This window comes from Schistocerca cancellata, chromosome 9 (assembly GCF_023864275.1).
Source record: "Schistocerca cancellata isolate TAMUIC-IGC-003103 chromosome 9, iqSchCanc2.1, whole genome shotgun sequence".
NCBI lineage: Eukaryota > Metazoa > Arthropoda > Insecta > Orthoptera > Acrididae > Schistocerca > Schistocerca cancellata.
This window is the reverse complement of record NC_064634.1, coordinates 504,666,762-504,680,214: the sequence shown is the minus strand read 5'-3', so window position 1 is coordinate 504,680,214 and position 13,453 is coordinate 504,666,762. Positions and strand designations below refer to the sequence as shown.

Here is a 13,453-nt window from a genome sequence, read left to right as displayed (position 1 = left end):
AAACATGGAGAGTGATTCACAACCAATTAAAAAAGAAGAGACAGTTGTCAATGTAAATACAGAATACACGAGGAACTTAAGCCATATCAATACGATAAACAGAAATTAATAAATGCAGGAAAATTGAGGTGTTTGAGGGAACCTACAGTTTGAGAGTGTGGTGGTACTGCATTTTAACATTAACATTATAATCAAAGCAGTGGCTGCATACCAGTTTACATTAAATAAATGAGCAAAGTAAAATATGAACAGTATTTGATGAGACAACTACAAGGGGAGTTAAACATGGACAGTAATACAAGTACAAGTTAAAAGCAAACCCTTAACTATTGAAACTACAGCATATGTGGAATACAAAGACAACTGCAACAAATAAAACAACTTAATGACTACAGTAAAATGGGAATATGTAGGAAGAGAGAGTGTGGGAAGTAATGAACAACAAAGATGATTATATGAAGTTTAGGAGAGGGGAAGTGTTGAGTTGTGTCTGGTCATTTAGGATGAGATTTGGGCTGTGAGCAAGATGTTTGTTAATTTCCAGGGCTTCCAGCAGGTTGAGTTTATGGCCTTTGTTTGCTAAGTGAAGTACATGGGACACTGGCTGGTAGTTGTGACCCTCACTCAGTACATGCTCAGCAAATGCAGAGTCTGAATTCTGCAACCTCCAGCTGCGTTCATGTTCACCCAGCCTAGTTGATATGTCTCTGCCTGACTGATCAATGTGAAATTTGTCACAATCAGAACAGGTGATTTTGTATACCCCACTGTTGGCTAATAACTGGATCTTATCTTTGCTATTAAAAACACACTGGGCTGTAGTGTTCCTGACATAGTAGGAAACCCTATACTTGCAGGATTTCAGTGCTTTGGCTATAGTCTGTGATACCTGACCTAGAAATGGTAGAGTACACCATTTCTTGCAGACAGAGGATGGGGAAGCAGGTGGGGCATAGAAGAGGGGTATAATTTGCCGTTTTTGTTTCCTATGCAAGATGTGGTCAATAAGAACTGAATTGTAGCCATTGGCTGAGGCAATAAATTTTATTGTATCTAACTCTGCTTTAAAATCATCTCTGGACATGGGGATGGATATGAGACGGTGTACCATTGAGTGGAAAGCTGCATGTTTGTGAGCTATGGGGTGTTGTGAGCAAGAAGGTATTACTGTGTCTGTAGTTGTAGTTTTTCTGTAAATTTTGAAACAATGTGTGTGTGTACTGATGTCAATGGTGAGATCTAAGAAGTTTATGGATTTGTTGCCAATTTCCATAGTGAACTGGATATTTTTATGTTGACCGTTTAGGTTTTTCAAGAACGTGTTGAGTTGTCTTGTAGTAAATATCCTGTGCTACACAGTTTCTAAGGTAGCCTATATTCTTCCTCAGCATTCAAGCTCTCCCTCACTAAATTTTATCAAAATAAATCCAACAATTTAGTCATGAAAACATAACAGAGAGAGTTATTTTTGCATCGGTTATATTGGTATGGAAGTGCAGATGATTTGTATAGTGTGCATGTTAGGTATGTATAAAATATTTGCATGAATACAATTGTAGAATTAATATAGGGATTTTTGTGCCATTATTTGGCACACTCATTGTCAGTCACAGCCTGCCAATTTTAAATCACCCACTGTGCTCCTCCTCCAGTTGGGTCACACTTGCCAGGCAAGAAGAGGAGGACAATGTGCAAGCTGTTCGTCGAGGAGTGGAAAGCAGTGTGCTGACGAGAGCAGGAGTGTGTTTTCTGACCTGAGCAACAGCAACTTGTCAGTGGACAAGCCTCTTTGTTTGGACTGAGCTAAGTAGCAATGAAACAGCGGACAATTAGGGCATGTTGTGGGCGTGCACGTTGATGGACGGGCAGAGTGAATGCAAGAGGTTGTTGGCACAGACAGGCCTGTCATTTATGATTTGCTACAGTGAGTGATACTAGCCATCATTCACACACTGCTGCTGTAGTTGAGTTTCACTTTTTATAGCTTGGTTTGTATTGTTCTTTCAAAATGTTTTTTGGCCCCCATTAACTTTATCACTACCAGCAGACATCATTGAGGTCCATCTGTTCCAGGGTAGTTCAGGTTTGATATATTGGTTTTTACGAAGTCATCTTCAAGTTTTTTGCAAAGTGTTAATTATATGTTTGTGGGGTTTGTCTTGTAAATAAACTTGTAATGGTTCACCAAATGTGCCTGGTCACATCCAAAGCCAGTTTTCCACTCCTTATCCTAACTAGCTCAATTGTTAAATACTGGTAGATATCTTTGGTAGCCCTATAGGTCGGTTATGTACTAAGCACACTCTGCCAGTAGATGACAGACCTGTAGGGTTAGCAAAAGTACTTACCAGCATTTAACAGACCAGCTGGTTTGGAGGGGAGTTGGCTGGGTTCAGTGTGACCAACCCTACCTGGTTAAGCGTAAGACAACTTTATTTACAAGGAAAACAAAACAAACAGAACTTTAACAATTTAGAAATGCAAAACAATTAAAACTTACTTCACGAAAATCAGGCGATGAAGCACGTACAGTCTTAGAACAGATGGGTCTGAAGAATGTCTACCAAATATTAAGATTAGCAACACTTGAAGTGGCAGTAAAATTAACTGGTGCCAGATAGGATATGGAAAAAAGACCACGAACAGTGATATAAAATATGTCAAAATCAATTATAGCAGCACTGTGTGAATGATGGCTAGTATCAGTCATTCTACTGAATCACCACAGTAGTTCATAAGCAACGGACTGAATACACTGTCTAGGCCAGCACCCATCTGAATGCACTCTGCACACACATCCACATGCTGCACCACAATGTACCTCAGCCATTGCCGTGTCGTCGCTGCTTACTCAACCCAGACTGGGAGAGCCATCCACCGCCAAGCTGCTGCTCCTCAGGCCAGGAAACACACTCTTGCTCATGCCAGTGCACTGCTGCCCACTCCTCAAGGAACAGGCAGTGCCCTATTCCTAGCCTACAAGCACTGCGTAACTGGAGGAACAGCATGGCAGGCAGTTTAAAGTTGGTGGCATGTGGCTGGTAATGAGCAAGCAGAATAATGGAAAAGTTTCAAACCTGAATATATGGATGGATACTCCTTAACCACTTTGTTTTGAAATATTTGGATTTTTTTAAATGTACCAAAGCTCATTTCTTAACATATTATTCAGAGATTAGCTCCCAACAAGTTACACCATATTCATCAGCAAGTAAGTGTGTGTTGGGTGAGGGGGTGGAAACATTCTGGCTGGGAAGAGGAGGGACTGACTGCTGTCGTTACCTGTTCCAGAAACACCTACCTATTATATGTAAAATAGTTCTGCAGATCATTTCAATAACTGTCTTATAGTCAATTTTTTCAGAGAATAACCATGACAGTTAAATCAAGCATTGTGCAGCTACCAAAACCAATAATGTTCTGTGGCAACACACCTGTGTTTTCTGATTCTTACAGATGAGCAGCCAGTGATGTCTTAATAAACTGGTTACAGGACCCCATATCTTGCTCAAATATACATCCCTGTTTATAAGGTTTTCTGAAATACTCATTTGAGTAGGTTCCTGAGTTATGCTGCCCTGCTTAGAGGCTATATTGCTGTGTGTGGATGCTTAATTTTGACATTACACTCCAGCCAGTACGGTGTGTTGCTGGTGCTGCTTGTGACCCTCCTCACCTGTTGTAAAGGTCCGTCCCACATGTGGCATACCGTATTAGGACAGAATGTGGTGTGCACCCACATGAAAAGGATTAGACAATCCTTAAAATTACAGAGAAGATCTTTGAGAAGTTTTGAAATACACATGGTGGTGTGAAGGTCCTGTTCACAAGCTGATATAGCAACATCCTGTGTTAAATGAAAACTTCTGCACAATGTCATATCAAATAATGCCCCAAGATATTGTTGGCAGCAACATGTCTGTATGTAGAACCTGTAGGCCCATAGCCTACCAGGAGACATTATGCTCCAACTATCCATTTAGATCAACTTTCCAATAAAAAGTTTAAAACACATGATTTAAGGTTTATTATTTCACTAGCTGTGTTTACCTGGCTTCACTCAGGGAGTTGATATGAGGTTATGTGGTAATGACGTAAAAGGATAAAAACTTTAAATTGTAAGAGAGAAATTTTTTTATTGAAAACATATTCTGTTTATGATACTTGTTTGTGAACAACATTTCTCATTCAGAATGAAATTTCACTCTGCAGTGGAGCATGCCCTGATATGAAGCTTCCTGGCAGATTAAAACTGTGTGCCAGACCATGACTCAGACAGAAACTTTGCCTTTTGCAGGCAAGTGCTGTATCGACTGAGCTACTTAAGCATGACTTGTGACCTGTCCTAACAGCTTCAATTCTGCCAGTACCTTGTGTCCTACCTTCTTAACTTCACAGAAGCTCCCCAGCAGACCATGCGCAATTAGCCCACGAAAGGCATAGGTTCCGAGTTTGAGTCCCAGTCTGGCACACAGTGTTAAGCTGACAGGAAATTATAACATTTTTAATTTTGTTATCTGGGGTATATATGTACAAATTTTTCCAATTACCTACTCAAGAGCAAGCTATGCATAGTTGATGGTGAGACGAGCGAAGTCTCTTAGGTTGATATCACAATATTTTAATGTTTGTCTTTGCACTTTGTTAATTGTAAAACAGTAGACTAATTTGATGGTAAATTGCAGGTTTTTAAATTGGAATGGCAGTTCAGTAGAGATCAGTGGTATTCTGTGGATAAATAGTGTGAGTCCTTTGTAGTTTCCAGTTATAAGTTCAGCTTTGACGATGTTATTTGATAGCTGTTTAATGATCGTCCTCGTTCCATTACATAATGTTGGTGAGTTGAGATTTCTGGGTAGTATGACTGGAGATCCAATTTTAAGTCAAAGGCATTCCTTGTACATGCAAAGAGTTTATAAATTTTGTAGGGAAGTTCACATTTTCTTGAACATTTACCACCATGTCGATTGATTTGTATATTCTCTCTTCACCAGGAATTTTCTTTTGAATATTAAAGTTGACATTGTTGGCAGTATTATTTGTAGCTCCCAGAATTGCCCTTTCATATAGCCACTCTGGATTGGTTTAGTTGTGTACAATGTTTCGATAAATTTGATTCGTGAGTTCATGTTCAGCAGTGGCTATATTGCAGAAAGTGTCCTCTAGCATTGCAACAAGAGAGTAACTCACTGATTTGAATGGTTAGGGCATCAACCTCATTCATAATTCAGTCATAATACATGTGTGTCACTGTATCTGTTGCACATTACTGCTGCTGTTCTGCAAGTGGGTAGCGCAATCACTTCCTCAAGTCTGTCTGCCACGTCTGCTTCAACACCTAGTGGCCCCTCGGTCTGGGACACTACAATAGCCTTTACTTGGGTGGGGAGCCAGCTGCTCCACAGTGTGTGAAGCAGTGTATCTGGTACCATACCTGTGTTGACCCTGCTGCACAGACAAAAGCTGGCTTTCTGTCCTCATTGTCTTCCCGTGTAAGTAGTTGCCTCATGTGTTATGATGGACTAGTTGGCTGACCACTAGAGTGACTTTTGTCGAGTCTGAGATTACTCCAGTGCAGAGGAACTTACCTCAACTTGAGCAAATCATAGTGCAGGATAGTGTGGGCAAAATTGTGGGAGGGGGCGAGGGGGGGGGGGGGTGCTACAACTCTTGATAGGGTGGATACGCCTACCACCTTGAAAAGCTGCGACGCTTGAGAAGTTGGTCATAGTTCCTCTGGTATTGAAGGCTTATTCACACTGACTGGATCATGTCAGGATCACCACTAGTTGATAGTCCCAAACTGAATGTTATAAGCAGTCATAAACTGAGTCAGGCACAGACGTGAAATACTAATTCTGGTGTACTGAGATCAGAATATTTATTTAGAACAACCACAAAAACTTATACAGACTCACTGACTAGACATGTCAAGCTGTAATCTGAACACTAATTGAAACAAGGACAGATACAATTGCTACAGAATTAAACTGAATTGTCCACGCTCGAATAGTAAATAATTGAAGTTCTGTATTGGAAAGTCAATAGTAATGGATTGTCACACTGCAACAGAGAGAGAATAACACAGTGCTCCTGGTGGCCAGTGCATGAACTCATTTGATGGCTGCAATGAACAAAACAGCTGATGACTTGTTGAAAATTCGTGCTGATGTATGCCGCTACAAGCCCTACCTTGTTAAAATCTCACACATCTGAGAGTACTGTATCAATCCTCAATACCACATGTTCAAGTCTTCAAAAGGTATCTATGAGTCTTTCTGTCAAACTGCAAAGAAATAACCTCCTCCGTATTTGTGCAATTATTACTGACTACTGATTTTGGAAAGCTGTGTGTAAATATTAGTGAGTACTTCATGCATTCCTGTGGTGCAATGGTTTGAAGCTGGGTGCACTCAACCCTTTTTAGCCAATATATAGGAAGTAACTAAGATGGAAGTAAGTCAGAAAGCTTACAAAGGCCATATAGATACATTCATTTGACAAAAATACAAAAGGCAAGCAGCAAAATAGCTTCCTGCAGAGTGCATACTGAAGTGAGAATGGCTTGAGACATTATGAAAAGACACTGTGTACTCCATGATATACTTCAAAATAGCTAAGAGGAAGGGTTCTTGGGTTTAACTTGTATAAATTTCAAAATCTGCTGCATAATGCAGGTATTCAATTGTGCTACTGCTAAACTTCAGAACATTTGAAGATGAATGCTTGTGGATGTCATTTTCCAGTTGATGGCGCTTCAACAACACATAAGATTTATAAGAGATGGCACAACAAAAAATTTGATTTTAATGACTCATCAGTGTCAAAGGTGCCATACAGAGCACCTTCTGGTTTTGATAATGGCAAAGAAAGAAAACATATCAGTATTTACATGCACTGATTTTTCTAAACTCCTCTATAAGAAGGGAACTGACCATCTCACTTGCCAGTGTCAGCACCAGTGTTATCAGAGTTGTTATTTTTTCATTGCCTCTAATAATTAATGAAAATCTGGAAATAAAAGCCAATTGGAAGTAAATAGTGTTACCCAAAAGTTTACTGAAATAAATTTGCATAATAACATTACTAAAATATTTTTTAAAAGAGTAAACTGCCATTTGACTATGTATTATTATATTTATCTTTTGTACTATCCCATATTTCAGCTTTTATTCCATTATCAAGTATGATGCTAGCGGTTGTGATCCAACAACATTGTAGATAACTACCATGCCCTAAATTCCTTGAGTTAGAAATGTAAACTGGGATAAGCACATAGAAAGTGGAAAACTCAGCTCAAATCTCTGTATCCTGCACAAACTGAGCTCCTTAAAAGACACAGATATTATGAAAATGACTCACTATGCACTAATTCAGTCTACATTAAGTTATGGCATAATTTTTTAGGGAGACACCTCAGAAACAATTGCTAATAGAGTATTCAAATTGCAGATAAGAGCAATAAGAATGATAGATGGATGATCTTAAACAGAGAGAATCCTGTAGGGCAGCATTTAAATCACTTAAGATGCTAACTCTACCAAACATATACAGTGGACTCTCACTTAACGAGCCCCTCCCATAATGCACAATTCTCATAACAAGCAAAACAAATTATAAAAAGAATTACTGGCTTAGAGAGTGATGTTTCACATAGTGGGTGATGATTTAGTGTGACGTCACCAGCTGTTCACACATGGCAGGGGGAATGTTCAACAATATGGATACCTTTCATTGTCAGCAGTGGCATAAGAACAACATCTTTAGTATGTACTGCAGTCTGGGTGTAGTGCTCATTTTTTGACCAGCTTAGTGCAGCTTGTGATCATACATTTTTCTAAACTTGTGTTCACACAGTGTTTTTTTTGTGCAAATTTGAATAACCTTCATAGAAATGTGTCTGAAGATGAAGCTGCAAGAAGACGATCACAAGAGAAAGAAAATGACCTTAGAAATGAAATGTAAAATCATTGAAAAATATGAATATGGTGTGAGCATTGCTGATTCAGCACTACCTCAAGAACAAAGACAAGGTTTAGGAGATAGAAGCTTCAAAAGGTGTGACAAGAGTATTTAAACAAAGGTTTTGTATTCTGGATTATGTTGAAAGGTTGCTCCTTACATGAATAAATGAAAAACAATTGTATGGTGACACTATTAATGCAAACTGACTTTAAGAAGATGCCAGGATCATCAGCAGCCAAAAGAGGTGTTTAAGGGAAGCCATGGGAGGTTTGAGAAGTTTAAGAGAAGAAGCGGCATCCACAGCATTGTGAGGCACAATGAAGCAGCCAGCTCCAACACAAAGGCAGCGGAGAACTTCATGAGCAGTTTCCAGATGCTCATGGATTCTGAGGGTTATCTGCTGCAACAGGTTTTTAATTGTGTCAAAACAGATCTGTTCTGAAAAAAGATGTTGAAGTGTACCTTTACAACAGCAGAAGAGAATCCATTGCCTGGTCACAAGCCAATGAAAGACCATCTCACACTGCTATTCTGTGCAATGCAAGTGGCAATTTGAGAATTAAACTGCTGCCTATTTGCCATTCAGAAACTCCATGAGCCTTCAAGAAGTATAAAGTCCAGAAGAGCATGTTAAATGTGATGTGGAGGTCCAACAACAAGCTTGGGTGACACATGATCTTTCTTGTGGTTGTATCAATGAAGTGTTTGGTCCTTAGGTAAAAAAATATATTCTTGATATGAATCTGCCACTTCATTGCCTTGCTTCTTAAGGACAATGTTCCTGCCCATTCCCCGGGCCGACAAGACTACCTCCTTGAAGAATTTCAGTTAAGCAAGATCCAATTTCTGCCTCCCAACACCACACCATTACTCCAGCCTATGGACAAGCAGATTATTTCCAACTTTAAAAAGCTCTACGCGCATCACTTTGAGTTGACTGAAGCTACCAATCTCACTCTCAGAGAGTTTTGGAACTTCAACATCTTGCCTGCATCAAGATGATCAAAAAGGCATGGGAAGGGGTTACCAAGAGAACTCTCCCTTCTGCTTGGAATAAGCTCTGGCCAGAGTCCATAGTCAAATGTGACTCTGAGGCATTTGAGTCAGTACCTGCAGAGTCTGCAGTCAACGAGATTGTGTCTTTGGCCAAGAGCATGGGACTAGAAGTGGATAACAGTGATACTGACGAGCTTGTGGAAGGTCAGAGCCAAGAAATGACCACCGAAGAGCTGATGTGTTTGACAGCAGGAAGTTGTGGAGAGCATTTCAGAGGAGGAGGAGGAGGAGGAGGAGGAGGAGGTGGTGATAACAGCAAAGCAGCACTCTTCTGGCACAATACAAGAAATGGTGAAATCATTGGAATCAGTTGCACTGTACATTGAAAATCATCACTCCAATAAAGAACTGGTTAAGTGTGCTATAAATTTATTTGATTATAATGCTGTGTTGCATTTTTGCCAAGTTCTGAAATGTCGGCAGAAACAAATGACTATAGACAGCTTCATAGTAAAAAGAATTGGCTATATGTCATGAATAATAAAGTAGATAATACTGTATGTATAATTTTCTTTGAATAAATGGCATGAATAAGATAAAACTTTAGTGTTTTTTTCTGTGTGGAACACATTATCATGTTTTACATTAATTTATATGGGATAAATTTTTTTGCTTAATGAGTGTTTTGTACTATGAGTAAGATTCTGGAACAAATTATGCTCTCTATGCAAGGTTCCATTGTATATGCACGAACATCTATGCTGGACAAAATTTAAATTTGTTCCTGTTACTCATGATATCGAGACATGACACAACCATGACACAATAAAATTGAACTTCTTTTGTGGTCCCAATCACAACACCATGAAGTTCAAATCAAAGCCATCCTATCCAAGACCAAAAACAAAATAATTCCTTCAGACTTGAGAGAGATAAACAATAAACAGATTTCCAAAAAATCTCTCAAAACTTTTTTGGTAGGCAATTGTTTCTATAGTATACATGATTTTATGTGAATTACAGTGAAAGACAAATTGCAATGTAATATTATGTACAAAATGTGATGTAGCTCATTTAAACTACAAAATTAGTTCTTGAAAGAGAGAAAAGGAAACTCTTAAACCATGTAGAAATATGCATAGTTGTTGTAAGCAAAATTGTAATTTAAAATTATACTGTATATGACTAGAATAATGATATATGCAATTATAATTTGTAAAATGCTAGTTATTAGACACATGTATACTATTCCATGTTTCAGACAGAATTTGACTTGATGTGCATAATTTATGTTGTTTACAGATATAATAAACATTAGATTACATTACATGTACATCATTCACTATAGTCATTACTTTTCACATCATATTCTGCATGGTAACTAACAAATTATTAAGTTTGACTATATTATGAAAAGGATAGATTGCTACTCAACATGCAGCAGAGATGCCGAGTCACAAAGAGGCACAACAAAAAGGCTGTCAAACAAGTAAGCTTTTGGTCAAAAATGCCTTGATCAGAATTAGACAACACACACACATACACAAAAGCAATCGCAACTCACATACACATGTAAGTGGGTCTCTGGCTGCAGGCCAGATTCAGAGTCTGGCCTTGACAGCCAGAGACTGTGGTCATATGTGTGCAAATTGCGTTTGCATGAATGTATGTGTGTTTGTGTGTGTGTGTGTGTGTGTGTGTGTGTGTGTGTGTGTGTGTGTGTGTGTGTACGTATTTTGTCTAATTCTGATGAAGTCCTTTTTACCAAAAGTTTTCTTGTTTGACAGTCTTCTTGTTGTGCCTATGTGTGACTCACAATCTCTGCTATATGGTGAGTAGCAGTTTATCCTTTTCATAATATTGTCATTATTCCATCCTGAATTTGCCATTGTTTGAAAACGTTTAAATTTGTAAGTTCACTGTGATGTTAACATCAAGTGAACCCAAATACCTATTCCCATTCATGATACTGAAAGAAGGAGAAGACAGTCATTTGTCACTTGGTTTTCTAGTATTCAGTTCACTATTTATAATTTATTTCCACAGGTGTTTGGAATTCAATATAAATGGCACACCTTATTGTGAGTGGACATACAATGGACAAGGTTTGGACTATCAGATCCTTGCTGGGCCAAGTTTCATAGCAGTGTTCACAGTGGTCGGTGTCATCATGGGTATTCTGGCTGATCGATTCAACAGGTGAGTCAGACAAAACATCTGATAGCATACATTACATCATGTAGATAACAATTTAATAGAGTTTGCAAATAGTTGTTTGAGGTTGTCAATGACTGTAAATCATTTTAAAAAATGTAATGTGACCTACTTTTAGTTTTTAAATGCTTTAATCTAGATGTGATGTGCTTCTTAAGTTAGATACCTGTAAAAGGGCCAGCCACAAAAGAATTTCTGAGACAACATAAAAGAAAAACTCACAATCTGCAATGTTAATATTGGTTATTGTACATGTATGTAGATACCATTCACTATGTTTTTACACATGATGCAGAACAAAAATTTGATATTAAGGCCAGGTGAAGTTACATGATTCATTCAAACATTCATTCATTCATTCATTTATTCATTTTGCCCATAGATGACATTGATAAAGAGAACTTTCAGGGATGGGGAACAATCCAAGCTATGCATTAACAAAAGACAAGAAAATCATAGAAACTTATTGTTGTTGTTGTTGTGGTCTTCAGTCCTGAGACTGGTTTGATGCAGCTCTCCATGCTACTCTATCCTGTGCAAGCTTCTTCATCTCCCAGTACCTACTGCAACCTACATCCTTCTGAATCTGCTTAGTGTATTCATCTCTTGGTCTCCCCCTACGATTTTTACCCTCCACACTGCCCTCCAATACTAAATTGGTAATCCCTTGATGCCTCAGAACATGTCCTACCAACCGATCCCTTCTTCTGGTCAAGTTGTGCCACAAACTTCTCTTCTCCCCAATCCTATTCAATACTTCCTCATTAGTTATGTGATCTACCCATCTAATCTTCAGCATTCTTCTGTAGCACCACATTTCGAAAGCTTCTATTCTCTTCTTGTCCAAACTATTTACCGTCCATGTTTCACTTCCATACATGGCTACTATATTATGCATACTATATTAACAATAAACTATCACTATACTACTTAGTACCATTCATGCTTATGCCAGCTAAATTAAATGAGTAAGAAAGCTGCTACAATGAAAAAAAATAGAATAGTATGTTTCGAAGAAAACATTTTTATATCTGCAACTACTGAGTTCATTTGCAGGACATAGATACTACTCATATAGCAATACAACAAACAATGCTATTTGTCAACAACAGTATGGGAAGGAAAGATTGCTTCTCTCCACAGAGAGGAGGTGTTGAGTGGTAGACAGGCACAATGAGTGAGACTGCTAAAATATTAAGCTTTTGGACAAAGTCCTTCCTCCAAACTAGAAAACACACACACATTCACACAAACACAACTCACAAAAACATGGCCACTGTTTCTGGGGTCTTCAGATGAGAAGGGAGGGGGGGGGGGGGGGGGGGGTGTTGAAGGGAAGGAAAATGGAGAAAAGTAGAGAAGAGGGAAAAGCTAGTAGATATGTTGGTGGGATAGAAAGTGTGTGTAGTTCTGGGGTAGGAGCAGAAAGGGGACAGGTGGGTGGAGGCAGGGACAAGAGGAGGTTGAGACCAGTGGGATTACAGGAATGAATGATGTGTTTGAGGGAGTGTGCCCATGTGCACAATTCAGAAGAACTGGAGATGCTCTTCACAGTTATGTGGCCAGATTTCGTTGTCATGATGACACGTTATTTCGATGGTCCAACTGGCCACCATCATCAGGTGAGATTGCAGGTGCACAGTTCTGGCATGATTGTGCATGAGAGGTACTTGAAACCCTGGCAAAGAATGTCATTCTATTGCTCCAGTCCTGGATGCTACTGAGTCATGAGAGGAGTGCTCCTTTGTGGCCAGATAAGGGTGTGTGGGAGATGATGGGTGGCAGAAGAGACAAGGCACAGGAGATCTGTTTCCATACATGGATGGGAGGCTACTTCCAGTCTGTGAAGGCCGCAGTGAGACCTTTGGTATATGTGGAGAGGAACTGCTTGTCACTACAGATGCAAAAACCACGGAAGCGACTTCTTGGTGTGGAACAGGTAGCAGTTGTCAAAGCAGGTGTATTGTTGGTGGTTGGTAGGTTTGATGTGGATGGAGATACTGATGTACCCATCCATCGAGGAAGGTGGCTTGGTGGCTTGGAGGTGGACCAGGTGAAGTGAGTGGGGAGGTGTCAAGGTTCTGGAGGTCCATATCATGAAGATGTCACAGTGAATCTGAATCAGTTGAGGGGCTTCTAGTTGGTTTGGAAGGATTCCTCTATATGGCCCACGAATAGGTTGGCATAGGATGGTGCCATGCAGGTGTCTGTTCCTCTACCACATATTTGTTTGTAGGTGATGAGTAGTAAGTGTGGGTGTGGACATACTTGGTCATGG

The 13,453-nt window shown here is 39.3% G+C and overlaps 1 protein-coding gene across 2 annotated transcripts in view; it reads left to right on the top strand.

Moving 5' to 3' along the window:
* LOC126100558 (D-xylose transporter) overlaps positions 1–13,453 on the top strand; it is a 384,842-nt gene that overhangs the window by 333,904 nt on the left and 37,485 nt on the right. For both annotated transcript variants that reach the window (XM_049911177.1, XM_049911176.1), the window contains exon 3: positions 11,008–11,160. In XM_049911177.1, coding sequence (XP_049767134.1) covers positions 11,008–11,160 — 153 coding nt within the window. The remainder of the gene's footprint in view (positions 1–11,007; positions 11,161–13,453) is intronic.